This window comes from Lampris incognitus, chromosome 10 (genome assembly GCF_029633865.1).
Source record: "Lampris incognitus isolate fLamInc1 chromosome 10, fLamInc1.hap2, whole genome shotgun sequence".
NCBI classification, from domain to species: domain Eukaryota; kingdom Metazoa; phylum Chordata; class Actinopteri; order Lampriformes; family Lampridae; genus Lampris; species Lampris incognitus.
Window position 1 is genome coordinate 53,448,811 of NC_079220.1, and position 17,610 is coordinate 53,466,420.

At 43.6% G+C, this 17,610-nt stretch overlaps 1 protein-coding gene across 1 annotated transcript; it reads left to right on the forward strand.

The window, feature by feature from the left end:
- The first annotated feature begins 3 nt into the window (after positions 1 to 3).
- e4f1 (E4F transcription factor 1) lies at positions 4 to 17,610 on the forward strand. Its single transcript, XM_056288058.1, has 14 exons — positions 4 to 124; positions 393 to 535; positions 1,272 to 1,359; positions 1,441 to 1,622; positions 1,783 to 1,903; positions 2,900 to 3,052; positions 3,305 to 3,492; positions 4,186 to 4,419; positions 4,630 to 4,744; positions 4,970 to 5,187; positions 5,372 to 5,570; positions 7,181 to 7,344; positions 14,721 to 14,783; positions 15,049 to 17,610. Exons 1-14 carry the CDS (start codon positions 31 to 33, stop codon positions 15,424 to 15,426), a joined length of 2,340 nt encoding a protein of 779 aa, XP_056144033.1. The 5' UTR covers positions 4 to 30; the 3' UTR covers positions 15,427 to 17,610.

Consider the following 17,610-nt stretch of genomic DNA (forward strand, 5'->3'; position numbering starts at 1 on the left):
GTTGCGACAGAGACGGAGAACTCGAACGACATGAACGCGGAAAATAATCATACGGCAGAGAGCGAGAGCAAACAAACGGACCACGGCAGCATCATCACCATTCAGACCACAATTGGAGACGAAGGTTTACACCGTTTTCTTTCCAAAAGCGGCCGTTCTTTTCGCCAGTTGTTGTGTTTGGGCCTTTTCGTGTGCAGCTAGCGCCTAGCCGCCCGCTAGCGGCGTTAGTTTTCTTCTCCGCCGCTTTGCCCGCTAGTCCCGTGCGGCAAAGCGGCGGCGGCGTTTGTGCTAGCATGTTAGCATGTTGACGTTAGCCGAGCCGCCGGGCAAGATCGGATTTACGGGCAACGCCGTGTGGCGTGTACTGATTTTGTCTTTTGACGCGTTTGCAGATGAAGACGTGCACAAATGTGGACGCTGCCACGCCGAGTTTTCCACGCTCGAAGCTTTCATTCAACACAAGCTGCACCAGCGCTGCAAGCGGCTCCCCGAGCCGCCGGCTCTCGACGCGAATCCACGGGATGACGCCGAAGAGGTAGAGCTTGGTTTAGGGGGGGGACATGTGATGCATGTTGATATTTCACAACCAATACTCACAACCCAGTCTTGCATACATATATATATATATATATATATATATATATATATATATATATATATATATATATATATATATATATATATATATTATTTTGCAGCATTTGCCAATTGAGGTCGAAACTAGAGTGTTGCGGCGACGTTGCAGAACCTGATAATGTAATAAATTCCCCGATAATGTAATAAAGTGCATTTCCCAATAATGTAATAAACTTTTTACCAATAATGTAATAATGTGTTACATTAACGGGACGTTATTACATTATCAGGTTAGCCTTCATTTCCCTGGTCCTGATAATGTAATAATTCCCCAATATTGTAATAATTTAACAGCAGACCACCCATAAATGGATTCAAGTGGTGATGCTGTTTAAGCAACGCAAGCTCCAGAGGTCTAGCGCCACCGACAGGTCAAAGTTGGAAGTGCATGAATGCTCTACTCTTCCTCAAAGCTACCTCCAAGCTACTTCCACTCATGTTTTTTCTCAGTTGGATCATTTTATTACATTATCAGGAAGTTATTACATTGTCAGGTTTTATTGCATTTTCAATGGCCTCAAGTGCATTTTTTATTACATTATCAGGGTTATTACATTATCGGGGATTTATTACATTATCAGGTTCTACAGATGTCTTTCGACAGAGTTCATTGTCTGGACTTTTTTTTGTGGCAGTTTTCTGCAGCAAATGGAGACTCTGCCTCAGCGGTGAAAATGGATACGAGCGCAGCTTCAGATGTGCTAGAGAAGTCCAAAATTAACGGTGCGTCCGCTTTGTTGCGGTCTTTGTGGCATTTCTTTTAAAAATCTAGTTGAGTAAATGTTCACGTCACTCTGCCCTTAGATGAGGCAGGGGGTCAGTTGGGTCGAGGTCGTAGGAAGAGAATCGCCTCATCGAAAGCTGTTGAGCAGTCAGGTGTACTTAAAGAGGAGAAATCTGACTGTACAGACAGTGCCATGGCAGTTTACAAAGTCAACCAAGAGGGACGCTACATTTGCCAGCTTTGTGAAAAGACATTCAAAACTGTGAGTCACAAACACATTTGTGGGTTTTTTTTAGACTATATTGGTACTACATAGTAACTAAAACCTTTTAACGAACATTTATAGAATTGATAAATCAATGTATTTTTGCTTTTTACTTTGCTGTTGTATTAAAACATTTTCATTGCCTTTCCCTCACAAGACCAACATTTTAAGAACTCATATGAATACTCACAATGAGCAGAAGAACTTCCCCTGTGAGCTTTGTGGCACTGCCTTCCGTACTAAAGGTTCCCTGATTCGCCACAATCGTCGACACACAGGTACAGAACAAAATGAACTGTAGGTGCTGGGGATGCATGTATGCATTCTGTTCTAATTTAAATACATTTTTCTGGATGTTTACATCCCTTGACTTGATCAGGGAATCCCCAAAGTGCCAGGATGTCTTCCATTCCAGTGGCAATTCTGATGTAGCTTGTATTATTAATCAAGGGGGTATTTGCTTCCCCTCAGTCTCTAGTTTTCCATCTTCTGTAAAGGGTATAAGATGCAAGATTCAAGTATTATATATTTATTAATGAATAAATTAAGTATATCCCACTATTAATTGCTCTGAGAGGTGGTTGGATTGAAAGATTGTGCATACAAATATAAGAGCATTGTCTGTTCAACTGTTGTGTATTTTCCATTTTCAGTATTTTTATTTATGCATTGTATATTGATGTCATTCATGATTTCCTCACATTCCCGCACTATTTAAAACTAGGCACCTTGTATTTGAAAAGGAATCCTACTTTTGGTCCCACTATGTAAATTCTGTTTAGTAGCGATTTCTGTGGCCACTAGGGTTAATTCCATTTGCATGCCACCAACTTGACACCGCTACAGGTGACGGCAAAGGATTTATGGATAATATGATCAAAATGCGATCAAATTAAGTTGTAAAATCAGCCCAGTGTCAAGAATGGTTGACATGGATGACCGCTTTGGGTCTAAGTTGTCTAAGGGGAAAGGACAAAATATTTTTTGAAAAACAATATCAGAAACTGTATCAGAAACTGGGACTCTCTTCAAGCCTGATAACTTCTGCTGTGTATTTATTACAGCCATGGATATGTCATGATAAAAAGCCCCCCCCCCCTTTCTCCTCTTGCCTTATGAGAGGCAGAAGTGTTCACTTATTGTTTGTCATGAGTTTCTTCAGTTGAGGTCATCTCTTAAGGGAGGATGACAAAGGTATTGTGCATGTGTTATAACCAAGAGTGAAATTGTATCCTTGAAAGGCATCTGGCTGATTTCTGTCCGTGTTCTTGCAGATGAGCGTCCATACCGCTGTACCCTATGTGGTCTGTCATTCAGAGAGTCGGGCGCTCTCAGCAGACACCTCAAATCCATCACCCCCTGTACAGAGAAGATCCGTTTCATTCAGTACAAGGAGATCCTTGTCAGCAAGGACGGAATTCAAAAAGGTCAGGATTGTTATGGAAGAAATGCTCAGTAGCTGTCATTTTCTGTGGGTAAAACCTTATTGAAAAAGCCAGCTTCTTAAACAGCGGTTAGCAATTCCACTTCACTAAACAAAACTTGGATGTTCAGGTACATTAAAGCTGTTATATTTTCACTCTTGTTGTGACTGGCAGTTATTTCAAATGTCTTGGGGGGGGGGGGTTATGATGATGATGATTCATTGAGTTGTAGACAAAACTTTGTAATTTGTATAGGTGTGGAGGCTGCAGCTGCTCAATTGACTGACCAGCAGGACTTGGTGGTACTGGAGCAGCAGCCACAGGAACAGGAGGTGGAGGAGCCTCAGGCTACATCAATAAGTGTGGTAGAGGCCGACTCTCAGGAGGTCATCCACCAAGCGCACTTTGCCATGGAGGTGGACGGAGCAACAGAGGAACAACAAGTGAGTTGACCATAATCCTTAATCCACCTGAAGGCCCTTTTTGGAATACAACTATCAGTCAAAGCAAAATTCTTTTTTTTTTTGGGTGGGGGGCAATGGTGCTTCTTAGGCTATCTAAAATTGATGTCAAAGAAAGTGTGGAAATTTATGGTAATGGGATTGTTTTTGGAAGGCATAGCTAGTATTGGATACCAACTACTCTGGATGTCAAAAATATCGATATATCGATACGTATTTTTACAAAGATATCAAGCTCAATACAAGCCCTGCAGGACTGGTATTTAATTTTACATGATATCGACATGATAATGTCGATATCATGACCCCAAGTTTCATTCTAATACAAATACTATTGAAAGACAATGGACAATAATATTGAATTGTTGCCCAGCCCTACTTTTTCTGCTATGATAAATAGAAGTTGTTCAGTAAAAAATGTTTGTTTTGTGGAATTTTTATTTATTCATCTTTTCTGTGGTATTGAAAATGGTATCGCATATTGAAATTTTTGCTAGTCTGTCTGTCTCTTTCTTGTTTTCTCTCTTTCTTTTTCCCTCTTGCTCTCATTTTTATATATTAAATGTGCTACACAATAGATTTTAATGAGTTGATTTGATTTTTAGATCTTCTCAAAATCGTAGGTCTTTTTTTGTAGCTCTTGTTGGACCCGTTGCTCTGTCTCTTTGCGAGCAGGTTGTTGTAGAGCAATCTCAGGCTGAGGCCCTGGCGGCGGCAGCAGAAACAGGTAACAATCTAATCTGCCAAGCCGTCATCAACTCTGGCGTTGCCCTCAAGACCAATGAGACGGTGGAGGAGGAACTGCAGGAAGCCGAGGAGATGCGTAAAGTCATCTTTGACTGTCCTGATGCTGAGGACAGAATGACTGATGTCCAGGTCACAGAGATGTGTGTCGAGATTGAAGGAGAGGTGAGAGGGGGACAAGTGAGACTGACCATCAAGGTTTTGCAAGGGCATTGTTCTGTATTTAAAGCCAGTCAAAGGTCTTTGATAAAAACAGTTTGATCTGAAGGTTAGTTTTGGATTCAGATAGATTATGGATTATTCGCATAGACAGATTTAATACAGTCATTTAGTTTGGTTGTACCCTGCAAACCTATTTCTCCTCTTTTCTACCAGGAAATAAAAGACGTAGAGGATGATCGGGCTCCGTCAAAGTTGCACAAGTGTCCACACTGCAGTCGATCCTTCAAAGGGCTGAACTACCTGCGCTTTCATGTCAAAGGTCATTTGGGTAAGTCCAGATCCAATAATAACTATATCCACTATTAGTGCATGCCACCTCTAAATCCTGAGCCTAATTTCAATGAGTTGGGATGAAAGGGCTATGAAAAAATTAGCTACTCCAAATAAATGCAGTTTTTCACAGCATATCATGTCTACATCTGCACAACTATTGTGCGGAACCATAAACAAACTTTCCATTCTCCGTGTGGATTTTTCTTTTTTGTCTGTGCAGGTTACAAGCCCTTTAAGTGCACCCGGTGTCACAAAGAGTTCCTGACTGGCTATCTACTGAAGAAACACATGGAGGTTCATGTCAGTGAAAGGCGATACAAATGCGGCGAGTGTGGCAAGCTGTACAAGACCATCGGGCATGTGCGTGAGCACATGAGAGCTCACTCGGACGAAAGGCCCTACCGGTGTGCCAGATGCAACAAGGGGTACAAGACCAAGGTTATTATTTGACAAACTTTCCTAATGCAAAGCCGTTTTTATTCTCAAGGCTTTTGTTCTGATCATGCTTAAACTGACCTGTCGTCGTATTTTATCATTTCATGAGCAGTTTTCCGCTAACCGACCTTTCATTGAGTAATCTGAAATCTCTGGCCAGCAGTACACACATACACCACCTGTTCAGAATGCTTTGCAGGTGCACCAGCGCACCCACGGGGAGGAGAAGCCATATGTGTGCCAGTTCTGCTTTAGAGGCTTCAGGGAGAAAGGTTCTCTTGTGCGCCATATCCGTCACCATACCGGAGAGAGGCCCTTCAAGTGTTCAAAGTGCGGACGTGGCTTTGCAGAACACGGGACACTTAACCGCCATATGCGTGCCAAAGGTCAGGATGATTGACAGTATCAAACTGTTGAGTTACTGATGTAAATGTGTTACAGGTTTGTGCTTGGATTAATTATATATGGACAACATATGATGAGTACAATGCACTACACAACGCCCTGTTGCTGAAAGATCGAAGAGAAAAGCTAACCCATTGCAATGACTATTTGCAGCAGTGTTAACACTAAAACGACGAGGATTTCACTCCTACCTAAAATTACCATGGGCGGTCAAACTGGCGGCCAGTTTTTAAACTCTATATTCTGTCAAGATAAATACCAAATTGAGATATTAATGCATTGTTAGTATGTCTGTTAGGAAATGACTGACACCAAAATTAACATTTTAACAACTATAATACTTTTTTTTTCCTGATTTTTCCCTTTTTCTCCCAGTTTAGTGGCCAATCAATCCCTATTTTAGTTCAAACACCCACCCTCGTACTGCATGCGGTCGCCAACTGCATCTCTCCAGCCGGCAGTCTCGAAGGAGACGCCTCACCACTTTCGTGACAAGGCGAATCCAGGCCGAACCACAGCTTTTTCCGACACACACAGAGATGCATTCATGTGACGGACACAAGCCGACTCCGCCCCCCTCCCGGAGACAGCGTTGCCAATTATTGCTGCTTCATTGAGTCCGGCCATAGTCTGATCTGACAAGACCAGGGCACGAACCCCGGTCCCCAGTGGGCAACTGCATCGACACAAAGCCGATGCTTAGACCGCTACACCACCGCGGACCCCATACTATTTTTAAACAATTTAAACTTCAGAGAGACATGTCGAACTTGAATAGCAAAATTGAAAAAGTGAAAATATTACCTGAAAAACAGAACAGAAAACACATATTGCTAATCTAACAAACGTAACAAGGCCTATAAAACGTGAAATGTAAAAAAAAGAACTGAAAATAAATATTGAAACAGTCCCAAACAACGACCGGAATTAAAAAACTACGAGAATGACCACGGTTTGTCAAGATTACGGTTGTCAAGCTAAATACCCAATTGAGATATTAATACATTACATATGTTAGTATGTCTGTTAAGAAACGACTGACACCAAAATTAACATTTTAACAACTTTAATACTATTTTTCAAACGATTTAAAATGGCCGCTGTTCAATGCCTGTAAATACTCCAACGCCTCGGTGGTACTCATGGTGCATCTGAAACGGTGTCTGTAACCAGACATATTGGCAATAATCAAAAATCAAGTTTATTACTCTGCACTGGAGGACGCTAGTGTGTTTCTAGGACGGAGCAATGAACTCCACGAAGGAAATGATGCGACCAACACATGTCATAAATAGTGACGTGCGTCAGCACATGGTCACACGCAAATTACGAGCCGTCTTTTTGACAGCTCATGGTCATTTTTGGTAGCTCATAACTTTTTTTGTGCAATTGATCTAAAACTAATTTTAATGAAAATATGTGCAATTTTAGGCGCACTCATGGAGCGGCGGGTCTGTATCTTTTTTTTTTGCAAAGTTATTAAACTTTGAAAATCCAAAACCGTCGAAATGACGGCCTTGGTCGTTCTGCTGTTAACCCAATTTCCCCTTAATAGTGCGCTTTGTTGTTTTTGTTTTGTTTTTTCTTCTAGGGGGTTGCCCTAAAGACATGCCCACTGAGCAGCAGGTGGCAGTAACGGAGGAGCAGGCATCCGCTGACAGTATAGCTCCAGCAACCATCATCTCAGAGGATCCCCACGCTGTCCTGGTGGAGTTCTCCTCTGTGGTGGCCGACACACAGGAGTACATTATAGGGGTGAGAGGGGAAAGGGGGAGGTTGTTAAAGTCCTGCTTATTGCTCGTCTCACATTCATCACTTAGTTTACGTCATTGCTCTCCGTTCACTGATTCAGTTTAGTCATGTTAGTGTCGGGCTGTGTGTAGCTCACAGTTCATAATGGATCAGTTGGATAAAAAATATTATCAGAACCTGGTTAAAAGGTCATCATTTAAAGCGTGTGTGTGGACCAATACCCTGAGTCAGCCTAACTTGCTTGTGTTTATGATAATAAGAAAAATGCATATTAATCTTTTTTTCTTTTAACATAATCTCTGTTCAGTGTAATTAAACAAGATAAGCTTAAACTACTTTGTGTAAAATTACCTTATCAGTCACTGTCGATCATAACTGTAGTTGCACTAGAATAGAATAAAGTACAATGAAATGAGTAGCAGTTTACACTATAGGGCTGAATGATTAATGGAACTCAAGCCGAAATCACGATGTAATAGAACGCAATTTTCAAATCACAAAGGCTGCGATTAAATTTTTTTTTTTAAATGTTACATAACCAATCAAAGGGTTGGAAACACCTGACCATGTGGGGTTCATGTACACACACGCTACCCTACTCTCATGGGACATGCGAGTGAGAGCAGCAAATGAATTAAACAACTTGCCACGCTACGCTTTGACTTTAGCAGTAATGTTACTGTCTTGTGAAAATGGCCTTGGCGGAACCGAACACTGAAAAGGTGACTTTAGTATCGATCAAAGAGGAGCAGTACGTCAGTTGTCTGGACCTATTTTGGATTTAGGAAAGAAAATGCTGAACAGAGTTGGGTATTGTGCAGAACATGCCTTGCTACCATAGCTACAACATGGGGCAACACTGCAAACCTGTTATTTAAGAAAGCATCACAGGGCCGTATATGACAATTGCGTGGCTAAAAACCTGACCACCATTGTGTCAGGTAGGCCGAATACCACCCGGCAGGGATCACTGACCAAAATGTTTGCGAGCATATCTCCATATGAACGAGATTTAAAACGGCATCGCAAAATTACTCAGGCAATAGCGCGGTTCATAGGGAAAGATGTGATGCCCCTCAACACGATGACCAAGGCCAGGTTTACAGCTTTGGTAAAGACACTGGATGTATTTCACCCAGGTTGCCATACTGGAGCTATGTAGAACGTGCAGGCAGAGTCGCATTGGAGCTAAAAGCAGCAAGAGTTTTTTTGCTACTACCACAGACATGTGGTCGAGGCGGACAGTGGAACCCTATCCGAGTCTGACCGTGCATTTAATCAATGAAGAATTCGACCTCAGAGCTCGCTGTCTTCAGACTGCTTACTTCCCGGGCGACCACACGGGGGAGAACATTGCAGCCGGCCTGAGAGAAGGGCTAGCCAGCAGGGACCTCGATGAAGAAAAACATGTCTGCCTCACGACAGACAATGCAGGGAACATGGTGAAGGCTGCGGGGCTTAGCAAGTGGACCAGGCTCCAGTGTCTCAGCCACCAGTTATATCTTGCCATTGGTAAGTTTTTTTTTCAGAATTTTTGTGTGTTTGTTTGTGTGTGTGCATTTGTGCATGAATGAATGAAGGCCTTTATTTGTCATTGCACAGCTGCACAATGAAATTAAGTGCAGCTCCCCAGTGGTACAAACAAGATTTAAAAAAAAATATATATATATACACACACAAATAGACACATTTGCGGCACAATCAACATACAGATTGTATGCGTAAATGTAAAAACAAGTGTAATATCTATTACACTAGATAAATAGTCAGTCTGTGTATTGCACTAACCCGAGTCAGTTTATTTTATTGTACATGCCAAAATGTACAGGTGTTCTTGCAGTTTCAAGATATTATTGCAACCTTAGAGTTGGTTAACAGAGTTCAGTTCTTAATGGCACTTGGGTAGAAACTTTTCAAAAGTCAACAAGTGCGGGTCTTGAAAGACCTATAGCACCTCCCAGAGGGCAGCAGAGTGAAAAGGTGAGATGAGTCCTTGATTATGTTTGTGGTCTGACGTCGGCAACGGGATCTGTATATGTCCTCAAGTGAAGGTAGCTGGGTGCCACTGGTTTTCTGTGCTGACTTAATCACTCCCTGCAGAGCTAGCTTATCAGCCACAGTGCAACTGGCACACCACACTAAGATGCCATAAGTGAAGATGCCTTCTGTGGAGCAGTAATAGAAGGACACCAGCAGCAGCTGGGACAAATTAGCTGTCCTTGGTGTCCTTAGAAAGTAAAACCGCTGCTGTGCCTTCTTCACCAGGGAGGTTGTATTGACAGTCTATGTGAGGTCCCGGGAGATGGGTGTGCCAAGGAATTTGAAGCTGGTCACTCTCTCCAACATGTCTCCTCCGATGTATAAGGGAGCAGGTTCCTCATCCTGTTTCCTCAAGTTTATGATGATGTGTGCGTGCATGTGTGTGCTTGTGATAGCCTAGTAACACACAACTTAAATTGTATAAAGTACACTAATCTTTTTTTCATTTCTTTCAGAAAATGCAATGAAAGATGACAGTGTCAAGAGCAACAGCGCTGTGCAAGAAGCTGGTGGGGCACTTCTCCCACAGTTGGAAGAAGAAGGTAGCAATCACTGAGGCACAGAGGGAGCTCAGTCTTCCTGAGCACACCCTCATAACTGAGTGCCCAACAAGAAATGATGATTGCAGGACTGCTGGAACAGACCAAGACCATATCCCAGGTATTGCCAGGTGATCGAAATGCACGCCCCCTTGTCCCGACCTGGCAGGATATTGATGTGTTAGTGTCCATTCACAGGGTGCTACATCCTCTCCAGGAATTTCCACATGTTCTTTCTGCAGAGGAGTACGTCAGCATCTCCTACCTCAAGCCAGTTCTCCATCTTCTGGCTACATCAGTCCTGGCTGAAGACGATGAAGACACTGACTTTTCTCGGTCGATTAAAACCAAGGTCCTGGCGTACCTCTATGACAAATATAACGATTCTGATACCCAGGAGCTTTTGGATGTCGTGTCATTTCGGGACCTGAGGTTCAAAACACAGTACATCAGCGCAGACCACATCCCTGCCATTAAGACCCGACTGAAGACTGAAATGGAACAGTCAGCAATATATGACCAAGTTAAGATAAAGTCTAATAATAATAGTAAAAATAACAAGAATGTTCTTGACTACGATACTGACAATGTTATTCTCTCTCTCTCTCACACACACACACACACACACATATATATATTTATCCTTCACTGCAGAACTAATGGCTGTTATTTATTTATTTATTTATTTACTTACTTACTTACTTATTTTAATCTGGCAAGAGACGAGGTCTCGTACTGAAACCGTTTTAAAGCCTCGAAGTGCAAATCCCTCTGCAGAAAAGGCAAAGAAGTCTCTCGGCAGCTTTTGCAAGACCAGTGTGGCATCTCCTGCTTTGCCTGTGCAACTTGAAGATGTCGTGGAGGCTGAGTTGAATAGTTTCCTGATGACCCCTGCCGCCAATGGAGATGAAGATCCCCTGGCCTGGTGGAAGCTGCACAAGATCAACTTTCTATGGCTGAGCAAGTTGATGATGAAATGATGAGGTCGATGAAACCCATTACCGCACTGAAGTAGACCAAGCTGTCACTTGCTGCGCAAGCAACAATCTTCTGCTTAATACAGCCAAAACCCAAGAACTCATTATTGACTTCCGATGCATTCTGAATCCCAAAACACCCATACAAATGAACGGCGACCTCATCACCACCACCGACTCGTTTAAATTCCTTGGAACATAAATCGACAATAACCTGAAGTGGAAAATTAACACTGAACACATCATTGCAAAAGCTCAACAACGACTTTACTTTCTTAGGCAGCTTAAAAAATACCGCATCAAACATCAACTGCTCGTTCTGTTTTACTCAGCCATTATCGAGTCCATCATCTTCTATTACAGTATTACAGTATGGTATGATGGCATGGACAGTCAAACATGGAAAAAACTGCAGCGGGTTGTCAACAAGGCATCCAAAATCACAGACAACCCACTCCCCTCAGCTGAACCTCTACATACTAACCAGACTGTAAAGCGAGCAAAGAAGATAATCTCCCACCCCTCACATCCTGCTCATCACCTGTTCCAGCTCCTTCCCTCAGGGAGGTGCTATAGATCACTGTCCCCTAAGACTAAATGCTTCAGTTTTTTCCTGTGGCCATCAGGATTCTGAATTCCTCCCTATAGTCCCTCCTAACACACCATTGGCATAAATACCACCACTCACCTAATTTGTTTTGTTTTGTAATTCCCCCCCCCTTTTCTCTCCAATTGTATCCTTGGGCCAACTACCCTACTCTTCCGAGCTGTCGCGGTTCCACCCCCTCTGCCGATCCGGGGGGGGGGGGGGGTCAGACTACCACATGCCTCCTCCCATACATGTGGCGTTACCAGCTATTTCTTTTCACCTGACAGTGAGGAGTTTCACCAGGGGGACGTTGCGCATAGGAGGATCACGCTATTCCCCCCCGTTCCCCCTCCCCCCCGAACAGGCGCCCTGACTGACCAGAGGAGGCGCTAGTGCAGCAACCAGGACACATGCCCACATCCGGCTTCCCACCCGCAGACATGGCCAATTGTGTCTGTAGGGATGCCCGACCAAGCCGGAGGTAACACGGGGATTCGAATTGGCGATTCCCATGTTGATAGGCAACGGAATAGACCGCCACACTACCCGGACGCCCCCACCATTCACCTTATTGTGATGTGTGATGTGTTTATTTCTGTTATTGTGTAACTGTATTGTTCGTGATAATTTGTGGAGTGTCTGTTGTTGTGCATGTATGTATTATGCTGCAGAGTTTAATGTGTACCAAAAACAAATTCCACCGGCCTTGGTCGTGTGGCTAATAAAACAATCTAATCTAATCTAAGTTGGCCTGCAAGTATCTTTACAGCCACAAGTTCCCCCTCAGACCGTCTGTTTAGCACCGCCGGGAGTATGGTAACTTGTACTCGTTCGTCCTTAAAACCATTAAAAGTCGATATGCTGGTTTTCCTGGCAAAAAAACCTGTGAGATACTGAGAACGGTACAGTAGGATGACATAGTGGCTGGCAGAGCCACTATGTCAGACTAGAGATTTAAGTCTTCAGTCTGTGTGGTTTGTTACTGTAACTGACTGTAGAGCAGTAAGATTAATATTTATATTAATGATCACCCAGTGTGTCTTTTTCTTTTTAGATTTTATTAAAAAGTACAATCCCCATGTTTGCATATTACATGGTTATTACAACAACTTTAGGTTATCTAAATATTTTTGGAGTGGTAGAGCCACAGATTTGTTAGTTTTTATGTTTATGCACTTCAGTTTGTGTGATTTGTTATGGTTGCTGCCTGGAGATCAGTAAGAGTCGTATTTATTTTCATATTAATGTTCACACCGGGCCTGTTGCTCTGCAGTGCTTTGTTGTTCCTCTTTCAGGAAAGAGCAGTTTATATGTTGTGTTGTGTTGGTCATACTGTAGAATGATTTATTGCTGTGTTTAGTGGATAACACAGAAGATGATGAACTTTGAAAAAAAATCACATACTAAATCGCAGTCGCAATATTGGTCTAAAAAAAATCACAATTAGATTATTTTCCCAACTTGTTCAGCCCTAATTTACACATGACAAACAATTAAAAACAGATGAGGGCGTCCGGGTAGCGTGGCGGTCTATTCCGTTGCCTACCAACACGGTGATCTCCGGTTCGACTCCCCGTGTTACCTCCGGCTTGGTCGGGCATCCCTGCAGACACAATTGGCCGTGTCTGCAGGTGGGGAGCCGGATGTCGGTATGTGTCCTGGTGGTCGCTGCACTAGCATCTCTTCTGGTCGGTCGGGGCGCCTGTTTGGGGGAGGAGGGGGGGAATAGTGTGATCCTCCCACGCGCTATGTCCCCCTGGCGAAGCTCCTCACTGACAGGTGAAAAGAAGCGGCTGGCGACTCCACATGTATGGGAGGAGACGTGTGGTAGTCTGCAGCCCTCCGCGGATCGGCAGATGGGGTGGAGCAGCAACCGGGACAGCTCGGAAGAGTGGGGTAATTGGCAGGATACAGTTGGGGAGAAAATAGCAAAAAAACAAAACAACAGAGTTCAAACTAGCTATATATATATAATATATTTATACTATACCCTATCTCTATAAAACAATGAGATAAAACAATATGATTAAAAAAATTATTAGCAGCTGAGATATTGCACTTAAGGATATTGCACATTTGCTGGATTGAAGTGGCCCCGTGGCCCTTCAGGAATGCATAGATACAAAGGTGCAGTTGAATGAGGACATCCGTGCAGTGTTCTATAAATGTAACTTAGTGTTTCACTGTTGATAGTTACACGGGTCCTGGACTGTCCGTGTTTGGCTGGGTTCGGTTCTCGTATGGCTCTGGGGTAGAAGCTGTTCTACATTACTTTATACAAGAACATTTTTTAGCACTTTGAATGTTTCCTTTAGTGTCTAGAAACCGGTCTCAATTTTTTATTTTAATTTTATTTTTTTAGAATTCTTGGTTTAAAAGGCTGTGAAAACAAGTATCCAGAAACAAATGGATACTTGGAGGGGATTGTGTAGGTCTATATCCAGAGTGTTGCGTAGTCCCACAAAACACTTAGTTTTTAACACTGAACATTTGGGTAATGTATTTTTCAAGAAATATGTGACCGTCTCTGGTGGCGGCAAAAACCTGACAGAGGGGGGCAACTTTCCAGCGTTTCTTTTACACACATTTGTGTAGCGGGGAGAGAGGAGGGGGACGGACCTCTGCTGTGTGGGATCTACATGCAGTCATACTGGATTTTGAGATGGTTTTCATGCGATTGAACAAATTTGGTCTTTTTACTTTTAGGTAGCCTACAGCAACAATCCAGAGGTGGCGTTTTTTTTGCAGTGAAAGAGTTTAGATGGCGTACTCTGATTTGTAATTGAAGTACCACTTTTCCAAAGCAGGAAAGGCCATCTGTGATTGACAGCCAACCCGGTGTTTTTTGATTGGCAGGATGCAGAACTGTACACGATAAAGTTGCGAGCATCCTTTGGCAGCTGCTTTCGCCTATGCGGAGCTCTGTTCTGCCTGGCTGCAGCACTAATCCTGAACAGCGCGGGGGCTCTGACACGCACTCTCAGAACAAGCCAGTGTCCTACATAAATCCAACTTTCTCAGCCAGCCGACTGAATAAATATCCACGGTGAAAACTAATATTTTGAGACACAATACTTAACAATTTATGCTGTCCTAATTATGCCTTAAGTATAAAACATTAACATGATATTAAAAAAAAATTTACGTTAGTTAGCTGATTCAACATGCCGCTCTCACATGTTGGGTGTAAGACGGTCCATCGTTTAGTCGCTGTGTTTCTCTCCTGTCCACCAGACACCCGCAGAGGAGGCAGTGCAAGGAGAAGAGGTTACACTTATCCAAGATGAACAGAATCAGGTCAGCAGACACAACCACACACTCACACACATACAAATACACACGTAGCGAGAGCATACATGGAGTAGCTGATTGAGGATGTAGTAGTAGTAGTAATATACTGTTAATTAAAAATACTGAGGCTTTAGAATATATGTCACAGTGGACGTAGTATGAGTCTGATATGCTCTTGTCTTGTCTGATCGTCAAAGAGTTCTCACACAACGTGACCCCACTTGTCCAACACGCATTAAAGTTCTCCAAAACTCCCACATTACACTTCCAGATGGGCAGCCACATCATGAAAGTGGTACAACAGATAGTCAGCCAGTCATGTGCCGCTGGTGGCACAGGCGGCCACCAGATCATCGTACGCAACGTTGCAGTAGGCGAGGAGGGTCCGTCCATCTCCGATGGCGGCGACACCATCACCATTGCCACACCGGAGAGCCTTACGGAGCAGGTGGCCATGACGCTGGCCTCCGCAATTAGCAACGGCACGCTCATGGCCATGACAGGCACAATAGAGACGCCTGAGGGCACTGTCACTATGGTTACCACCGGCGAGGACGAGACTGAGGAGGGCATAGAGGTGGTGGAGCAGCAAGAAGAGTACATCATTACATCCCCTGAAGAGGTAGAGGTGCAGACGGCCCTTGCATGAAGAAAGCACCTGGGAATTTGAGTGTTTGGGTGGAATGGGATATTGTGACATTTGGTCGTGACTGTCAAACAGTGCCCCTCTAGCGAGTGTCTATAGAATTTACATGAGCATTTGTTCTTGTTTTGTTTTGTTGTTTTTGCACTTTACTTACTACCTGTAAGAAATAAGGCCAAAGTATCTGAGGTTTAGTTACACATGAAGAACCACCTATAAATTTGTGTGAATTATAATGGATGAGTGTGTATGAAAACTAGTTATTGAAATAAGAGAAACCGCTATATATATCTCACACAGACACACCAATCAGCCAAAACATTAAAACCACTGACAGGTAGGGCTGTGCGATATGACCAAAATCTCATATCACGTTATAGGTCATTCATATCACGATAACAATACATATCACGATATAGCACATTTTCTGTAAATTCAGTGGATAGTTTATATAAAATGACCACAATGAAAGGCCTATTACTTATTACATTCTGATTTATATACTTGACAAATAAAAGGTCCCATCCATCCATTATCTGAACCGCTTATCCTGCTCTCAGGGTCACGGGGATGCTGGAGCCTATCCCAGCAGTCATTGGGCGGCAGGCGGGGAGACACCCTGGGACAGGCCGCCAGTCCATCACACAGCCCCCCCCCACACACACACACACACACACACACACAGAGTCACCATACCTAGGGACAATTTAGTACGGCTGATTCAGCTGACCTGCATGTCTTTGGACTGTGGGAGGAAACCAGAGCCCCCGGAGGAAACCCATGCAGACACGGGGAGAACATGCAAACTCCAAATAAAAGGTACTTATATTTGATTATTTTTCTGCTTTTAGAACCTTTGTGCAAATTTTCAATTCAGAATGTAACAAAATATAAAATATTAATTTTAGATTTTGGGCAAAAGCCTCTTGCAACGTCTGAGTCTGGGGTTTGTTCTGAGCACTCGGCTGTGCTTTTGCGGCTCGTCCGTGGACTCTCCGTACTGTTTGACATGATTCTTGTGTAGGTGGTAAAAGAGGCTAGTGGCGTTTGAGTCTGTTGTGGGGACCGGCGTGCAGCATATTTTGCAGGGTACGGTTTTTTGGTCCATGTCAGACTTTTCATACCGAAACCACGTCCATGCAGTAGAAGTAGCCCCTCCTCGGTACAAGCTCCTCGATTTGTCCTGGCTGGTCGGAGTCCTGTTCAGAATTACCCCGTTCTGCATTACCTCCACTGTCCTCCATGTTTGTTTGTATTGCCTTCATGCAAATTTCCTGCCTGCGTCCGTGCTGTGCAAAGAGCAGAAAGGGTCTAAATGACGAAAAATATGGCCGTCAAGAGTGTGATTTGCGACACAACACAATAAACGATAGAGCTTAATACGAAACGACACGATATATGTCGTCATATCGCACAGCCCTACTGACAGGTAAATGAATAACACTGGTTTTCTCATTACAGTGGCACCTGTCAAGGGGTGGATATATGGGGCAGCAAGTGAACAGTCGGTTCTTGAAGTTGATGTGTTGGAAGCAGGAAAAATGGGCGAGTGTAAGGGTCTGAGCGACCTTGACTAGGGCCAAATGGTGATGGCTGGACAACTGGGTCAGAGCATCTCCAAAACGGCAGGTCTTGCGGGGTGTCACAGAATCATGTTTATTGGCCATGTAGGTTTGCACATACAAGGAATTTGACTCTAGTTTCGTGGCTCTCTCAGTGTACTTAACATAGAATAACAACACTACAACGCAACAATCTTTAGTTAAACGCACAAGGACTGACTTATACAGGTGGAATAAGAGGTGGTAAAGTGCAGCGGTGCAGAGAATATATCAGAGATGCCGAAATAGATGTTAGCAGCTTACTTACACACATGCCTGAGGTAGATGGACATGACAGAGTGCACCAGTCCACGTACAATGGACAGTACATCCATCCATCCATTATCCGACCCGCTTATCCTGCTCTCAGGGTTGCGGGGATGCTGGAGCCCATCTCAGCAGCCACTGAGTGGCAGGCGGGGAGACGCCATCAGACAGGCTGCCAGGCCATCACACAGGGCAACATACACACACACATTCATACCTAGGGGCAATTTAGTACGGCCGATTCACCTGACCTACATGTCTTTGGACTGTGGGAGGAAAGCGGAGCCCCCGGAGGAAACCCACACAGACATGGAGAGAACAT